Source organism: Neomonachus schauinslandi, chromosome X (assembly GCF_002201575.2).
Source record: "Neomonachus schauinslandi chromosome X, ASM220157v2, whole genome shotgun sequence".
Lineage (NCBI taxonomy): Eukaryota > Metazoa > Chordata > Mammalia > Carnivora > Phocidae > Neomonachus > Neomonachus schauinslandi.
This window is the reverse complement of record NC_058419.1, coordinates 125,287,955-125,306,955: the sequence shown is the minus strand read 5'-3', so window position 1 is coordinate 125,306,955 and position 19,001 is coordinate 125,287,955. Positions and strand designations below refer to the sequence as shown.

The window sequence follows — 19,001 nt, the reverse complement described above, 5'->3', positions numbered from 1 at the left end:
TACCACCAACACCAATACCCCCAACATATCACCATCATCACCATCACTAACATCATACCACCATCACCAACAACCACTATCACCAACCATCACCACCATCACAATCGCCACCATCATGACTATCACCACCACCATCATGACCATCATGACCATCATCAGCACCATCATCATCACCATCACCATCATCAACACTACCATCATCACCATCATCACTACCACGACCATCAAGGTCATCATCATAGCAGTTGCCCTTCACTGAGAGCCCCCGATGTACAAGATGTTCTCCAACACTTTTTTTTTCTGTTAGCCAGTGTTTTTCATGTGCCTCTGATGTGCCAGGGACCATGTTGTGGGACAGGGACATCAGTGACGCAGCTGGACAAACCACAGTATAATGTGTGAGGTGGGTGATAAGGGAGAGGTTACAGGAGCAAGGAGTGAAGGCACCTGACTTTAGGACAGCTTCTTTAGGGTCTTCTGTGGACACTGAGAAGTCTAGGGTGAGTAGGATTTGGATGGTCAGGAAGAGAAGAACAGCCAAGAAGCAGAGACAACATGTGCACATTTGGAGCCACAGAAAGGAGGAGTGGAAGGTTCTCTGCCCATATGAATCTACGGAGGTAAGGTAGTAGCATGACTCTGGACTACAGGGTGGGCAGTCCCGACTGGCGAGAACCTGGGAGCTGGGAGGCCAGCGAGGAGGCTGTGTTGTGGATCAGGACAGGTATGACCGGGGGTGGGGTAATGGCAGCGACACAGAAACAGAATGGGTGTTTTTGAGAGATGCTGATGAAGTGTTGAGTCACTGACTGAAGATAGAAAGAAAAATGGAGAGGTGGAAGAAACCATCAGGGAAACTCCAGGGTCTCACCTCCAGCTGGGAAGTGATGGCGCCATTGACTGAATGAAACAGGGAGGAGGAAGAGATCAAGTTCAGTCCTGAATGTTTTGAGCAGGCAGAGAGCTCCAGCTGGTAGGACTTTTGGAGAAAAATACATCCGTGCGAGCTAGCACCATGATCATGGACACAATACCCAGGCAGAGGTGTGTAGTGTGAGATGCTGGGCTCAAGCACTGAGGGATGTGGCATAAAAGGGACAGTCAAGAAAGAAGAGGCTGCACAGAAGTGAACCAATTGGTGGCTGGAAAATTGGTGGCTGGAAAAATCACCACCGGTGATGCAACCGAATCTTTTAAGACACCTGCCTAGAGAACATGGTTGTAGAGTGTTTATCATAATTCTGTTCACTCAGGTAAGTAGGCTATTCTTGCATTAATTCGCCTCTCCAGCTAGAATGTAAATTCCATGTGGGAAAGAACCCAAACACATCTGATGGTATTAAAAAGTATTTGCCGAGTGCCCGAGAAGCGGCAGCAGTGGCTACGCCTTGGGAATGCCTCCACAACCCATCCAAAGGGTCAGAGTGGTTGCTGGTGGTTGTTGATGCTTTAAATGACTAATGGTTTATTGAGCTTATGAGACAACTCACCAGAAAGGCAAGAATGTGGCATATGACCAAAATCCTTCCCCCATAACCACAAACTAATCGATTACAGTCACCCTTACTTCTGGACCATTCTCATCTCATCTCAGCAGGCAGAACCAACCCACCAGCCTTAGGGTTGCAAGGAAATCCATTCAATTCATGCTTCAGATGTAGACAGAGCACCTCCTACCTCCCAGCTGCTGCTACGAAATTAATTTCTTTAGAGGTTTACCAATTAATGGATATGGAATTATCCCAAATGCTTTACTATTATCTTCTGAAATGTATTACTATTATAGTTTGGTAAGTGAATGAAGATGTATTTGCATCAAGGTGCATTTTTCAACCTGGAAGTCTACTCAGTTACTAACGTTAAGCTAGATACTCTGTGTCTAGGTTGGTTAGCAGGTTTGGTCTATGACTTTGCTTTGGAAATTGCCCATTTGGGAAGAAAATACATAGAGTTTATCCTATTTAACATATTGAGTAAGCTTGGAGGCTCTAGTCACTTTGAATGGCATAAACCAAGGGCTGGCAGACTTTGGTCATAAGGGGCCAGGGAGTAAATATTTTTGGCTTTGTGGGCTGAACTCTTCAATTCTTGTCCTAGAACCTCCACAGATAGTAAGTAAATGAATGGGTACAGCTGTGTATCAATAAAAATTTGTAAAAACAAGTGGGGGGCCAGTTTTAGCCCAGGGTGGTAGTCTACAGACCCTTGGTCTAGATCACCCTTGGAGGTTTACAAAAAGGGTAAAGGAACTCCATCACAGGCAAGAAGACTTTTTGGTGGAGAGCTCTGACATTCCCTATTTCAACCGATTGCTGATCTGTTTGTGATTTCCATTTCTCTCTGCATCAATTTGGGAAAATTCCTTTTTTTTTTTTTTGGAATGAGACATCCTTTTCTAACTGGTTATCAAAGATATTAGCCCAGAGTCAAGAATAAATTGCTTTTCGTCCAAATTTAAATCACATTTTATTAGATGTTATTTCCTCTTTCTTGTTCCAAGGCATACTTAATTTGTTCTTGTTCTTCTTGCAGGGTGGAGGATGAATAATGGTTTGGTGAATTATTATTCTTTCATTTTTTTAAAGGAAATTATTATTAATCTTGGTGTAAAACACCAAGTGTGGTGTTTTATTTCTATACAAATACTTCCATTTCCCTATCCCTCATTTTTACTTCAGTCCCAGGGCACCCAGACACAACTTTTTTTTCCCTGATTTCTTACTAATTCAAGAACTTAGAGCTGTATAAATTCTCTCAATATTTTTTGGTTATATTCTTTAGATGGCAGCATGGAATAGAAATGCCACAGATTCCATTTTTATTGTTTATAAAATATTGTCTTACTCGCTGCGAGTTCTCTGCCTATGTGCTTTAGAAGGGCAGCTTTCAAAAATTAACATGTTTGGGCATGTGGAAATCCCAAGTTTTAATCATTAAAAGTAAATGTGAAAAGGAAGCTCCTCCCACCTCACTGTTGACTGGGGCACCAAGGTTATGAATAAAGGGATATGAAGTGAGAGTAGAACTTACAGAGGAAAGGTGGGGGTAAGGCGGGTCCCCCAACTCTGAAACCTCAGCCAGACCAAAGACGTGCAAAGGGACCAGGATGAGGATGGATTCCTAGAAAAGAATCATCTGGAGAAAATGGTTGCCTGCTCGATACCCCCATTCTCCCCTTGAAGGGAAGGAACCTTCAGGGACCCCCAGAACCTGAATCATGTGACCTGCCAGGGTACCATCCTCAGGTGCCTGGCTTACTCCTGAGGAAGCCCCTGGCCATGTGGGGGCAACAAGTCTGTGGACACTATAGGTGAGTGAGTTCTGGGGGATTATTATTGGTCCCATTCAGTGGGGCCACCAGGCTGGGAGAGGGACCCCATGGCAAGAAGCTTGTGGTAAAATACACATCCGTCTCCAGAACTTTCCATCTTCCCAAACTGAAGCTCTGTCCCCATCAAACAATAACTCCCCATCCCTGTCCCTAGTCCCTGGCACCACCATTTGCTCTGTTTCTATGGATGGGACTCCTCTAGGGACCCCACATACATGGAATCACCCAGAATTTGTCCTTCTGTGTCTGGCTCATGTTACTCAGCACCATGTCCTCAAGGTCCACCTGAGTCATAGCAGGTGCAGAACATCCTTCCTTTTCAAGGCTGCGTCATATTCCATTTTATGCATGGACCACACGCTGTTTACCCATCCATCCATCGATGTTATCTTCTTGGGGGCCATCAATCAGCCCAGAGGAGCATCTACAAGTAACTCGTACCTTCTCAGATACATCTGCCACCCCACCGAGACTCTCAAACATGCCCAGACGCCACCACTGTCACCATCATTCCCTAAGAAAATGATAATAACACCTGGAAATTTCTAGCAATGGGAAATGAACAGGGCACAGTCTGAGACGTTGCTCTTTTGAGCAAAGGGGGTCAGCTTGCCTTAAGCAAGGAGCACCTTAATGGGGACCTTTCCTCCTTCCCGTTATGGGTGCCTCCCAGGGCATGATCCCCTGCTGGAGGTACATGGGGGCTCCAGACTGTGAGAAACAGAGCAAACAGCCCCCAATTTCTACCTTGCTGCCATTTTAGAAACTACAGCTTTATTAATGGTCCTTAATAGTTTTCAGAACTATAGCAGAATACAGAGGTGTTTGCTGAATAAAGGGAGAGGCTGAAAAGAGCTGGATCTGAGAGCCTGATATACAGCAGAGGAAGGAGCAGTTGATAAAAGTTGTATGGGGCGGGGGGTGTTTGCTGCAGGAGTGGGGCGTCTCTTTCTTGGGGCAAGAGAAGGCCCCGCAAGGATGGGCCAAGCATTGCTTGTCAGACTTGAGTTCTGTGTCACAGAGACCAACACACCAGAAGGCAGCCAGGATAAGGCGCTCTTGCTGAGCTGACAAAGCCACCTTGTGACTGTTTGAACGAAACTCATTATTTCTTATCTGTTAAATAGTGCATACAATAGGCACCGCTAACACCACGCGATAATCTTCTGGGTAATTAACTTGTAAAACAACCCCGTCCTCAGTCCCGCTGACACTGAGACATGTTCCCGACAAGTCCCATTGGCAGAGATGATGATGCCAGATCAGTAACTCAGCTCTGAGCACGTGCAAACGCTACCCCGGGGGGCTGAGGCTGTGGAAGGAAGGGGAAGCCCTCCCCCAGGGAAGAAGGTGAGAGACAGAAATAAACTCAGAGCCCAGAAGGAGTTTCTGCGAAACGGGGGTGCATAGCAGATTCTTGATATTTGGATATAAGACATATGTCCAGATATGATGTCACGAAGAATATGCAGTCAAATACCAGGCAGAGATTCACCCCAAAGTGGGATCAGACTTTGACAGTCAAATTAGAGCACCTGCAAACCCTCACTTCTAATCTTACACTCACCAAAAACTGAGGCTAGCCTACCTCCACTCTGACCTAAGCCTGGCTATACCCCCAATCCTGAGCCATACCTCACTTCAAACCTAATCTGATGAAGAGCTTGAGAAAAAAATTAACTGCAACATCAATCCCAACATCTAAATTCTAAACATACATTAACACTGAACCTGAACATGACCCTAGCCCTAAAATAACCCTAACCTAATACTACACACTGTTGACTGGGGCACCAAGGTTATAAATAAAGGGATATGAAGTGAGAGTAGAACTTACAGAGGAAAGGTGGGAGTGAGGCGGGTCCCCCAACTCTGTCACCTTGTGGCAGACCCAGACCCGACCCATCACCAACCCTAATGTTAACCCTAGACCCTGATCCTAATCATGACCCTGACACTGACCCCAATCCTAACCCTAACCTTAACACTAACCCTAGACCATTACCTTGACCATAGCCCTGACCCTGACTATAATCCAAACCCGAACCCTCATCCTAACCCTAACCCTGACACTAACCCTAGACTCTAACCCTAACCCTGACCATAACCCTGACCCTAAACTTCACTTGGACCCCGACCCTAACCATCCTTCAAGGTAACACAAGAGCTGGATTTTCAAAAAGTGAAAACACCGTGCATGCCCGCTCATCCTCATTTGTGTAACCCCCCTACCGCCTAGCTCTGCATGTGCTTACTCATGAGCATTCAGAATCCTGTGTAGAGGGCAGTTTGTCCTTAATAAAAATATAGATTCAGCGTGAAAACAAAGGAGCTCTCAAGCCATGAAAAGATACGGAGGATTCTTCAATGCATGTTACTAAGGGAAAGAAGCCGGTCTGAAAATACTACATACTCTATGATTCCAGCTCTAGGACATTCTGGAAAAGGCAAAACCATGAAGACCATAAAAAGATCAGTGGTTGCCAGGGGTTCAGTGAGGAGGGATGAGCAGGTACAGCACAGAAGACTTTTAGGGCAATAAAATGACTCTGTATGGCACCATAATGGTGGGTCCATGTCACCGTACATTTGTCCAAATCCAATAGAATGCACAACACCAAGAGAGACCCTAATGTAAACTATGGATTTTCATTAACAATAACGTGTCCATATTGGTTCATCGATTGTATCCAATGGGCCCTAAAAATGAAAGATGTTAATAATCAGCAAAACTGGGGAGGTGGGAGGCACATGGTTGGGCATTCCCTGTATTTTGTGCTCAATTTTCTATAAGCCTGAAACTCCACAAAAAATTAAAGTCCAATTTTTTTTTTGTAATAACAGTAGATATTCAAACAGGTCTGGCCATAGCTGGCAGGTGAACAATTTTCATGGTGATGCCTTCTACCCACCCCGAAGTACAAAGAAAGAATGTGTGTTACAGGTAAGAGGGCTTTTGGTAACTTGTTTCCCAAAAGGAAGTTTTAAAAATGCATTCTCACCTTTAATCTTACAAGCAGAGTACATATAGAATTTGCTCTGAAGTAGAAGTGTCATTCGGAAAGGTGAGATTCCTATAGACAAGTGCGCCCCGGGAAACCAGAAATAGGAAGCTGACTCTAAGATGGCAAATTTAGGAAATCCTGGGGTATCACATCAACCTTTCACTATTTCTCCAGCATCGGACAGGTGAAAACATGACATCAATTGAATACTCAAAACAGGAACACTCAAAGGATGAGTCAGGGCAGGTGTCTGATGGGCAAAGCCCACACCGGGGGTGGTAATGATGTAAGTGACTGAGGGACAAGCATGCCAAGCACTGAAACCCCACAGAAAGCCCTCCCCATCCACACCCAGGGCTTATCAGCATGTTCCAGGCTGTGGAGTGATGACAAGTAAGTTAGGGAAGGAGAAAAAGGCTGAACCAACCCCATGGTGTAACGTGCCAAGTATGTGTAGGTGCGCTCCAGGTTAAGAAGGCTAGCTCAGGGTACATGGAGATGGGCAGCCAGATAACCCAGGCAGAGAGGCATCTCTACCTCGAGCTCCCAAAGCAAGGCATGGTGATATCCACATCTGGGCTCATTTCACCCTTGTCAGTCCTCTTCAGGCCAACACAGCTTCATCAAGTGGCCTAATCATCACCCAGATGAGGAGTTCAGCATGAAAACACACAGTGGGGGACAGTGTGATTGGTGCTGGCATCCTGGACAGCCCCCTGCCAACATCATTCCATGACTGTTCTACTCCTCATTCTGCGTTTCAGAATACATCTCAAGGGGAACATGACAAAGTGTTCAATGATAAAAATCCAAGGGCGTGGAGCATATATAATAATAAAAAATGTGCATTGATAACAAATGAGGCAAATGATTTGGTGTATCTCCACAGTGGAAGAGGAGGTAACCATAAAAATAAGGACTTCTATTTATTAACAGAGAAAGATGTCCCACAAGACAGAACGTGGACAAGCAAGATGTTATAGGCAGAAGGGAAAGCAGGATCTCATCTTGGTTGATGGATATGTACCCAGAACCCAAGCGGCAGCCGGGTCATGCTTCTTCCTCAGGTGATGTTCTGGATTTGAAGGATCCATGCCCTCGTCATGGGTTGTGAAGACCCTAGAGCCCTCCCCAGCTCTTGGGGGCATTTTCAGGGCCCTTGGGGAGTGTGTGGTTCCCTCTGCTGAGTTGCTGCTGATAGGAAGAGGTGTTCACACCACCGTGTCTTTCTTGCTGTCATTTTGCCCCATTAATGGAAGCATGGAATGCTATCTTTGTCCTCATACACACGTGCACTCACAGCACAGACTCTACCTACAAGTCGGGTGTGTGTGTAACAGGTCTTCCCGGGGACAGAATACACTACACTATACAAACCAGTGTTCCTAGAAGACCTTGGCTGATGGACACTCAACTCAACTTCTTTCTGCCAATTTCTTTCTCTTCCTCTTCCCTGCTGCTCTCCACCTCTCCCCATCCCCAAGGATCTCACTTATTTCTGAGTTCATTCCTGGACACTGAGTTCAGATTCCAACATCTCCACTTATTAACTGCATGAAATTGAGCAACTTCCCTAAACTCTTTATGACCCCCACTTTCCTAATTTGGAAAAAGCATATAGTGATGATGCCTACTTCAAAGGACAGGACACATGAATCCAAACACATAGTGAATTTTTACAACATTACCTGGTATATCGCAAATATCCAACATGATGTTGGCTGTTTCCCTGATTATGACAACTGCTAACATAAAGGACTTTAGTGGTTTCTTTTGCTCAAACTTTTCATTGTAACCTCACTAGCTTATTAGAGTATGACCACAAATCCTGGTTTGCCAAAGGCAGTTCTCATTTATCCTCCCCCCCACCCCAGGATACTTCTCAGATTACAAGGTGCACTGGTGCAGAGCTCAAGCACAAAATAGTAAACAGATGAGCTGAGGAGTCAAAGGTCAGAGTTTGGGGCTGTTGGGGCAGCTAGAATTGATAGTACAATGCCAAAACTGAAAGGTGCACAAGTGTAGAGCTTGAACAGAATATAATAAGTAGATGGGCTAAGAGGACAGTGGTCAAAGTTTGGGGCTGTTAGGGCAGCTGGAATCGACAGGTACAATCCTAAAACTCAAAGGCCATGGGGGGGTGGGGGGCAGAACACCAAAATGTGAGTAGAAACTCCTGTGGACCCCTTGGCTGAGTACTGAGTTTCAAAGGCTCCAACTTGAGACACCAAGGAGCTCAGAAGCAAACAACAGGTGGAAGGTTGAAAGGTGAGCAGAGAAATTTCAGCTGCTGCCTGGTGTTGGGGAGACAAGATGACATTTGAGTCCTGCCAAGTTGGAAGGACCTGGTGAACATCTTGGACTCTCACCTGAAACCGGAGATGGTCTATCTCTTAGAAGAAAGGACCATGTCTCAAGATTAAGAGCTCTGTCCAAGGGCCAAGGGCAACAGTGAAATAGACTCATGATAACCAGACCTTCAGCTGAGCTTCCACAAGATCTAGGTATCCTGCAAGTCATATCATTGCTTGCTACAAAACTCAACATTCTTCAGAGGAAGATAACAGAATCCAAAGTCTGTATCTTGGATCAGTCACAGTGTCTAATAAACAACAACAAAAAAATCACTTCACATGCAAAGAAACAACATGTAACCTGCTGTCAAGGGGGAAAAAAATCAATAGGAACAGACTCAGAGATGATGCAGATGTTAGAATTAGCAGAAAAGGACTTTAAAAGAACTAGTACATATTAAAGAGGCTACAAGAACAGATGGGTGTCAAGGAGGAGGATATGAAGAACATCAAAAAAGACAGGTAAACTAAAAATAACCAACTAGAAACCCTAAATCCGAAAAATGCAGTTTGTTTTGCTGCAATCAAAAATCCAATCATGGGATTAAAACTATAATAGACAGAACTGAAAAAACAACTCGGTGAACTTGAGGTAGGTCAATAGAAATTATCCAAACTGAAGCACAGACCAAAATTTTTTAAAGCTGGGATAAAATTCATCTGCTCGATGAACTAAATGCCAAAGAGCACCGCGGTATCTAATATATGTGTAATTGTAGACTCATAAGAACAAGATGGAAAGAACAGACCAGAAAAAGCTTTTTGGAAAAAAATGGCTGAAAATTCTTTAAGTTTTATCACATCCAACTACTCACAGATACAGAAAACCTTTTACACCCAAGTAGGATAAACATAAGGGGGAAAAAGGAACCACACCTATGCATATTCTCAAACTTCTGAAAACAGAAAATAAAAGAAAAGATGGGAAAAGACACTTATATTCATGGAATATTGATAATAATTATAGCTGACTTCTCATCCCAAATGACGAAGGTCCATGTCAGAACACCTTTAATATCCTGGGGGGGGGGGGGGTTCAGAAGATGTTTTCAACCTGGAATTCTATATCCACGGAAAATATCTTTCAAAAACTGCAGGCAAAGTAATGACAATTTTAGACACAGGAAAGGTATGGAAATTTGTGATGAGCAGACCCCACGGTTAAAGAAATGCTAATGGAAGTTCATCACGCAGAAGTGAAATGGCCCCAGACGGAAACCTGAGGGAACGGGTGGGTGAGGGACGGCATACAGAAAGATTGGGAGTAGAGAGGGATCACCTTATCTGCAAAAAAATACTTAGGACCATGCAAATCCCAGAGCTGCTCTTTGGAGAGAGTGCAATGTGGCTCCATGAGAAAAGCCTTTAAGATAAAACCCGCAAATATAGGAAATATAAATATTTATCTCCAAGGCCCTATAGTACCTTACCGAGGCTCTCCTGGCCATAAGGGTTTACAGCATCTGCTACAAGGGGGATCTAATGGATTTCTAACTCGCTAATACAATGGGTTCTGCCTACTTAAAACTACATATCACAGAGAACGGGTGGTTATACCTGTGGATCTAACTGACATGTATGAAATATCTTCATATAACACTCCACATTTTATTTTTTAAAAAGCCAACCCTTTCTTCCTGTATGCTTCTATTCTATAGTAACTAAAGTCTACTTCATTTCCCCCAGAGCGAAAAATATTATGGAAGTAATGTTTCTGGAATAATTTGTTGAAACTGTTACATGTGTGATGTCCCATTACTTAGCTTAGATGCACAGAGCATCTTGAGATGTGTTCAAAGGAACCATCTGAGATGTGCCCAAAGGAAAAGTGAAAATAAAAAAGCCAATGACCTTGTGGGGAGTGAAAATATTCCATAAATTATTGTTGGGGGGGGAAGCAGAATGTGGCAGGCAATCTGAGGATGAAAACTCTTCCTTGTGGGATTTTTTTTTTTAATACTCTAGGTATTTATAGAGGAGCTAAGGAAACCAGGCAGACAATCGCCCTCTCTCATAGAATTCACCTTGCCAGTGTTTTGAAAGGTTAAAATTAATCGTTGCAGCCTGAGAAATGAAGAGCCTTTTAATGTAAGGAACAAGGTGAGAGCAAGCTATAATAGCCGATTAAATTTTCAGAAAGTGCTGAGCTTCTCCTTCCATGCTTTCAGTAAAGACTCAGTGACCTTCTAAACCTTCTAATTACCCACAGGAAATCAGCTGTCTGTCTGTCTGCCTGCCTGTCATCTAGCTAGGTAGCATGGCTGTTTATTGCCTACCTCGGGACACTAAATTATAATTAAAAAGTAAAAAAAAAAAAGGGACTCTAGTTTGAAAAATTCATGTCAATAAGGGCCATTTTATATTAAGTAAGGAAGATTAAGTAGTCTTGAGTATATGCCGGACCTAACTATACATGCAGAATATTGTTCAAACTTCTCTTGGGGATTTCGTTGACTATTGGCCAAGAAACTCCCATCAAGTGCTTCACTGTAGGTACTGGGTGTTGAGAACTCTATGTCATAAAGAAAAAGGATACACGGTGGAGGGAACAAAGAAATCCATGCAGTCAACATTCACTCAAGTTTTTCCAAATGGACCAAGCTCCAGAAGGATCATTCTGCAAAATCAGAGAGTCTATGAGTAGAAGAAAAACAGTAGCTGTCTATTCATCTCAAGGTAGGCCTACATTCAAGATATGAATCTCTCGGATGACGAAGACTAGTAGATTGCGATCCAGAGACGCTATTACCTATTCCCATAATGAATACTGAACTGACGTCACAGTATTTTTTGCTTCCATGACTAATTACTTTATAGTCAGTTGGATAATCCAAACATTATAGTTCAAAGATGTATTTGTAAGGTGAAACTATCTCACCAGTAAGTACACACAACTGACTTTTCCTAGCACAGGAAAAGCTCTCTTTCAACAAAAGCAAACCGGACATAATACCTGAGCAAAAAGCCCATGAATCAAGCAGCTGGCCCTTCTTCCCAATGAAGACAGAGCAAGCTACTGCTGGCGGAAGAATGTTAGGAAAGACGGAAACTGGTCAAGAAGATATTTCTGAAGAACACAAAGCAAAGCCTTTTAGAGAAGATTGCAGACTCTGTATTTCCAGTGGGATCACACTGAAGGTTTAGGATTAGGAATTAATAATTACGAATTAGGAATTAATGCTATGTTTTGTGTGAGTCTGTGGCGAATGTCCAAAACAGAATTACCTTCTCTAAATCCTTTTAAGAGTATTTAAATTCTCTATTCCCATTTGGGTTCGCTGGGACACTGTTATGTCTTTCTGCCATTTGTTTTTGTGGTGGTGTTGGGTTTTGTACTTTTATTTTCTATTTCATTTACTTATTTATTTATTTTGGTCCTAGAAGCGAGAGTATTTGCTCCAAACAAGACAGCTTTCTTCAGCAGTTATTACTCAAGAGCAATAAAGATTTTGGCGCCATGGATACATGATGATAAGGTATTCAAACTCTTGTCCCTGGAAAATCTCTCAGTTGAGAAATGAGCCATATCGCCTCGGTTCCTGAAAACACTCATAAATTTATCCTTCCAAGAGCTCAACTAGTTGAAGGTTGGTATGTGGGCATCCTCCTACCCCAAACCAAAGTGGGCTCTCAAGTGACCATGACCTCAAAGGCAGAAAGTACCAGAAAGTAAGAAGGATGAAGCATTCAACGAAGAACTTAGATTTTTTTTTTTTTTTTTACTTACATTAAGTCCAGAGAAGAGGTGGAGGTAGGCTGGAGTGAGAAATCATTGTGTTCTTGACAGGAACCTACACTTATGTTGTTAGGATGTGTGTTTGCTTGCTCAAAAAAAAAAAAAAAAAAAAAATCTAAAGAATCCACAGAGACACAATTACCCAATGCAGGAATCACAGAAGAGCCATATTCCATGAGCAAGTGTGGCTCCCATGGGCCTCAATCCAAGTTGTGTTGCTGGTGGTGCGTGGGCAAGAATTTCGGAGGCTCCAGTGGGTGCAGGCTGGTCTGGAGAGAAGTGTCTCCATCTGAACTCAGCTCTGGAGAGCATCCTGAGCTAGACTTGCAGTCGCAAGCAGATGTGCCAAGAGGAAGGGGGCCTGCTAATGCACCTGCTGTCCCATGGCACAGGGAGTGGCTCCGGGTGGCCTGTACGGTGTCTCTGGGGACCCCTGAGCCTGGATGCAGGTTCAGCCAAAGCAAAACTCTGTTCTAGGACCACCGCCCCACTGCCCCCACCCAGCCAAGTCCCAGCATCCTGCACCTAACATGCCGGGAAGGGGGCCCTCCACTGACCAACTCTTCCAAAGGCTCTGGCTTCTGATATAAAATTAATACGGTGTGGCTTTCTCGTTTAATTCAATGCACACAAGATTTACTTAAAATGTGTGTGTGTGTGTGCATGCACACATCTGGCTCAGACCTCTTTCCCCCCTGCTCATCCTACCAACCCATTCGGTCATAATGGACACAGGAAACTACCATGAATGGGGTCCCCATTTGGAGTACCCATGCTGCACACTTCAGGGCTTGCCCAGCTCGGGTCCAGACACCTCCCTGGCCCCGCATGTCAGCTCCCAGGCCAGGCTACGCCCAAGACCCAGTGACCCCCCTCAGGGCCTTAGTCAGTCCTGTTCTAAGGAGAAAGGACAAAGCAGGGCGCACCACCCCCACCTAGGATGCACAACCATGCTTCTTGTATACACAAAGGGTCTGCCCCTTTCATAAATGGAGATGCCCAGAAACAGGGGGCCATGAGGGGGTGCAGCATGCACTGAGACAGGCTGAGGTTCCTGGGACTGCAAGTGTGCACCCGAAGGGTTATCCACCCCAGTGCCTGGATCTCCCAGATGCTAATTCCATGCGTCTACTTGGTGGCATTTGACAGGAAGGAAGAAACAGGAGCCACCAACAGGGAGCACATCGTCAGCTCTGATGAGAGGGGCGTGCCTGCTCTCAGAAGTGAGCGCACCATCCTGTGTGATTAGGAATCATTGCCTTCATTGCCTTGCAGAACTCAAGACCCTTGGCAGCCTCCCCTCCAGCACAGAGGAGCTGACAAAGAGCTGTCCCTTGAACACACGGGCTTTGCACACCCACACCTGAATCTCAACACACAGCACGGGAGCCAGCATTAGCCGTTTCTAACATTAGAAACAGCTTCTAGAACATTCTTTCCTCTGACAAATCAGGGCTTTTGCTTACAGCTTTGTTAGAACACGTGAAACTCTTAAACTTTATGAATGAACCTTTACTCCCTCCTTGGGTTGTAACCTAAGCAAGTTTTGGCAAACTATTCTTTAAACTATCCTTTTTTAAAAATTTATCCAGAATTTTTCAAAAGTCACAAAGAACACATGATTTGGTGGTTTCCCATGAAACTCCTCTTTGGGTCTGGAAATCAAGGGCTAGTGCATCCATGAGGCTTCAACCAGAGGGAAATGCAGATTCCTGGGCCCTGTTGTCACAGGCTCTGGCTCCTGACAGGGCTGGGAATCTGCATTTGTAACCTGTTCCCTGCGATGCTACAGGGCTGGAACACAACTGTGTTGGAGAACGCCATCTCCTTGAACCACAGTAAACGGGGACAGGGACAAGGATCATCTGTCATGATCATTTCTGTGCAGGGCAGGGACAGAAGGAATCGGTTCCCATCTGCAACAGATGCCTGGTGTTACACAAAGAGCCGGACTGGCTCTGGGCTATGGGGAAGCTCCCCTCCATGTTCTGTCCCAGGATCAAAGGAGTCATGCCAAAAAGGTCAGAGGCAGCTGGGACACACCCCCCGCCATGTGCACAGGGTAGGAAATGGCAAGTTTCACAGCTGCCTTGCACGAGCTAGGTGGGGAATAAGGGCACCACAGGACAGATGCTAACTAGACTTGCCATCCGTGGCTTTCCTTCTGTCTCCGACTTTTTAAGAAGAACCACCATTGGGGAGCCTGGGTGGCTCAGTTGGTTGAGCTACCAACTCTTGGTTTTGGCTCAGGTCATGATCTCAGGGTTGTGGGTTCGAGCCTCAAGTCAGGCTCCATGATAGTGTAGAGTCTGCTTCTCCCTCTCCCTCTGCTCCTCCCCCTGCTTATTCTCTCTCTCTCTCTCTCTCTCAAATAAACAAATAAAATCTTAAAAAGAAGAAGGAAGAAGAGGAAGACAGGAAGAAGGAGAAGGAGGAGAAGAAGAAGGAGGAGGAGGAGAAGAAGGAGGAGAAGGAGGAAGGAGAAGAAAGAGGAGGAGGAAGAAGAGGAAGAGGAGGAGAAGGTGGTGAAGGAGAAGGAGGAAGAGGAGAACAGGAAGAAGAAGAAGAAGAAAAAGGAGGAGAAGAAGGAGAAGAAGAAGAACGATCACGATAAATTCAGACAGGAGAAGCCCCAGCATCTGGGACATGCTCAAAGCGCCATCTTGGTTGGATCCAGCCCAAGATAACTGATGTGCATCTTCTTTCCTTAAACATGAGGCCCACGAGTGCTCAGAAAGCACTCAATAGCACTTGCAACTGGGAGAGATGTTACAAACAGGTGTCCACTGCTCAGGCCGGACAAGTAGAGAGAGCAAGCACTACAGGATTTGCTACTGAGCAAGGTGGTGCCAGACACATCCGTGTTGGAATTATCTGTAGTCCAGAACCGCCAACCAGTAGATGCACCTGCTGGCAGGTGCATCTAACGGTTCCTGTGTGAAGACATGCCGCCGAGGGCCCCCCAGCCCTGGAGATGGACACGTAATGGAAACAAGGTCCTGTTGTCACAGGACATGCAAATCAACCGGCACATTCGAACGCCTCCCTCAGGAGATGCCTACACAGACCAATGCTATCACAGGGACATGCTTGCTCCCGTTCACCACTCTCCGCGGGGGGCAGACCAGAAATCCCCAAAAGAAACGCACAAGTGGGAGATACATCCCCCACCCCCAAGTACCACCTCCACCACTCGCGCCCGCAATGCCACATCAGAGTCTGTGGCTCAGCCGCCAACATCAGCTCGGACCAAGGACAAGAGCCGCGTGGCTCGCAAACACTACCTTTGTCATTCAAAGTCTCTTCTTGTATTTGTCTCACAACTTTGTGGGCTTTGCCGGCATTATTTCCAGCTACAAGGAAAAGAAAAGATACAATCAGTGGTAAGGTCATCCAGACATTATTGAGTGCGAGAAAATGTTGTCTTGAGACACAAAACACAACCCCGGAGGGGGCTCTTTACAGCTTGTCATTGAGCCCTGGTGTGGAATGGGGTCACCAGAGAAGTTCTTGCCAACACAACCTACCAATTGATGAAACCTTGCCTTTACTTGGACCAGTGAGGAGACTTTCCCTTTTGATGATTACTGGGGCGTGAGGCATCTAGTGGCACAAAGAACATGGGGTGGGGGTTGGGGAGAGCCAAGGATTGCCTAAGCATAAAAATGGTGGTGGGAAGCTCAGAGCACACACAGAACTTTCTAAGAAACTTTAGTGGATGCCCACCTACCGCCACCCCAGTGGTGGTCGGAGCTATAAAATGATCATGGGCCATTCCCGCTATGTACCTGGGATTTCCCATTCCCTTATCAATGACTCCGTACAAATCCCACAGGTATGACTCCAGGGAAACATGAGCTTAGAAGAATGGCCACGCGTGTTTCATGTGTGAGGGACGTCACCTTAAAATACAGACTATGCAATTTGGGGTTAAGATAGTGAATGAGGCTTCTTTAGTGTCTTACTATAAGACAATGCACTGATGTTTGGAAGAAGGCATCTCGTTTTCCTACTGTGTCCCTGAGCACACTGTCCGAATTTTAAGGTGTGCCGAATGGGGCTGCTATTTGGGGGAGAAGCCCAGGACACACTGTCTTCCCACACACCAGTGCTCACGATAAACTGGACCTCAGGCAGATGTTCAGCTCCTTTGCGGGGTGAGCCAACCCCGAAACTCCTTGCAGGGGTGAGTCATGGGAGCACTTCCACACAAGGGGATTAGACCTGGCATCTGAGGAACACAGGCATGGGCATGAAGCTCCTAGAGCCCCGAGAAGTGAGAGGTGGCGTGAGGACACCAGGAGAGACACCTGGTCTGGCAGGACCAGGTTCCAAGGGGCAGGGTGGCTCACATCACCCTCCCACCTGCATCCAGCCCCCACTGGCCAGGTGTTCTCTGGGGTACAACCTTCTTGAGATCTCAAGGAAAACATATTACCAAGCAATCCGTTCTGGAGGCATTTCTGCATGCTGTTTTCCTCTATTTTGTTTCATTTTTATATTTGGACTAACACGCAAGGGGCCCTGCTATGGATCCCCTGTGACTGTATCCTGCACTCATTACTCTGTGTCATTGACAAGTGCCCCCCCCCAACAAAAACCCTGAAGGAACGCCCTTTCCAAAAGCAAAAGGGTTTACAACAAAGAGTTAAGCAAACACAGACAGCAGAAGCAGTGAACGTCGTGAAATCGAAAACGTCTTTGGCTCCAGCTGGAGATGTATCTAAGATAAATATGGCAAAAGACATCTTTAGGGGGTGAATTAAAAGATTATATAACGTGCCACCACCTTGAAGGAGTTCAAAGTTGCAGACATCAAGAAAACGCAGCTGTGAAAATATTCACACCTTCAGCTCCCTTGAAGAAAGAGAATATTACATGGTTGTTAGATTTTTGCTCAGAGAGTCTTCCTGAGTTACAGGGTGCACAGTTGGGCAGGATGCCAGGAAAGTTATATTCCATCTCTAAATGTTCTAGGCATCAAAGACAACAAAATAAAATTCACCTTTCTTTAAGCTGGGGCCATGTACATGCATGAGCTTATTTCGGAAATCCCATACAATTTTAAAATATTCAAGAGCCATCCACTGCCAGGCCACGTGTCTGGCATTCACCATCTTGGCATCAGGGATGGGTGGCCCAGTGGAATCTTACATGAAGTGGGAGAGATGCTCCATATTCCCCAAAAAAGATATCAATGGCCAGAGAAAGCGGAGGTCATCAAACCAGCAGGGGAAACTGGTCATGGTAACAGCTCCCCTTGATGGGCAGCTCGCTACTCTCCCTAAGGCATTGTATTAGAGGTATGGACACAGGCACATTTTTTGGCAAAGGTCATCTTTATCAGCTGGATATGGAACCTTGACTCTATGCAATCACTAGAGATTTCCTACATTTACTGAGCAAATATTCCATGAGAGAGAGCACTGGACCAGAATGGAAGGTAGGCACAAGCAAAGTGGGTCTGCCTTCTGCTCATGCTTTCTGTGGGGGGCTAAGTTTAAAGATGCTGAACCCAATCCAGGGTCAGCAAACAAGGGACCTGGGGCCACACTGGACGATCTCCTGGATGCAAAAAGAAAAAAAAAAAAAAGATTATTGGAACAACAGCCATGCCCGTAGCTTTAAATATTGGCAATGGTGCTTTCCTGCTATCAAGGCAGAGCTGATCATTGAGAGACACACCCAGGCAAATATTTATTATCTGGTCCACACCAGAAAAAATTTACTGGCCCCTAGTCTCAACCTTAGATGGCTGTTCACGAAGAATTATAAAGAAAGATCCTCCACCAAAACAGTATTTTGAAACTTTAAGAACTGAGATATTGTGAGATGAGAAATTTAATAATTAATGTATTTATAGCAATATTAATGTGCTTGGGTTGGATCCAGGTTCCCTTTTCAATTCTTTAGCAAGTAACTGATTGCTCTTTAAACATTAATGGAGGCAGGATTGGGAAATTTGAAATTGTATACACATCTCTTAGTTTTTATTTAGTATGAAGTTTATATTAAAGTGTCCAATGATAATATTTCATTAAGTGGCCTTGTATCAAACTGTCACACAAGATGAAACATTGTCCCTCTCAGAATATGTGCAATTATGCCCTGAAAGACTCGGGGAGGAAGGAACATTCACATTTGATTAGACTGACTGAGAGGATCAAACTGAGACCCCTGCAGACATCAAAAGCTCTGTGGGAAAGAAGATGTAGGAGGTGAGAAGCACAGGTGGTGCTTACTTTCTTTGACTCAAGAGAAGGAGAACTTTGGTGCTGGCAGGACTGTTCCTGGTCTCAATAAACATCACCTAAATGAGGAGGTAATAGGAGAGACAGGGCTCCAGTCCTCACATGCATGAGTACCACATGCTCGCTCACATGTTTTCACTGCATTGTGTCTGCAGTACATACTCCTCACTCAAGTAGACCTCAGCATGACCTAACCCCAATCTGACTTCCTAGTGACCTACCCAACTAAACTTCGTCATGACCTATCCAACTAAACCTCATCATCACAGAGACCTCCTCATCACCTAACCCAACTAGACCTCATCATCACTTACCCAATTAGAC

General features: G+C 45.1%; 1 protein-coding gene across 1 annotated transcript in view; it reads right to left on the bottom strand.

Annotated features, from left to right (window-relative positions):
- Positions 1-19,001, bottom strand: part of DHRSX (dehydrogenase/reductase X-linked) — a 118,237-nt gene that overhangs the window by 96,389 nt on the left and 2,847 nt on the right. The window contains exon 2 of the mRNA XM_044911675.1: positions 15,711-15,779. Within this exon, the coding sequence (XP_044767610.1) occupies positions 15,711-15,779 (69 nt within the window). The remainder of the gene's footprint in view (positions 1-15,710; positions 15,780-19,001) is intronic.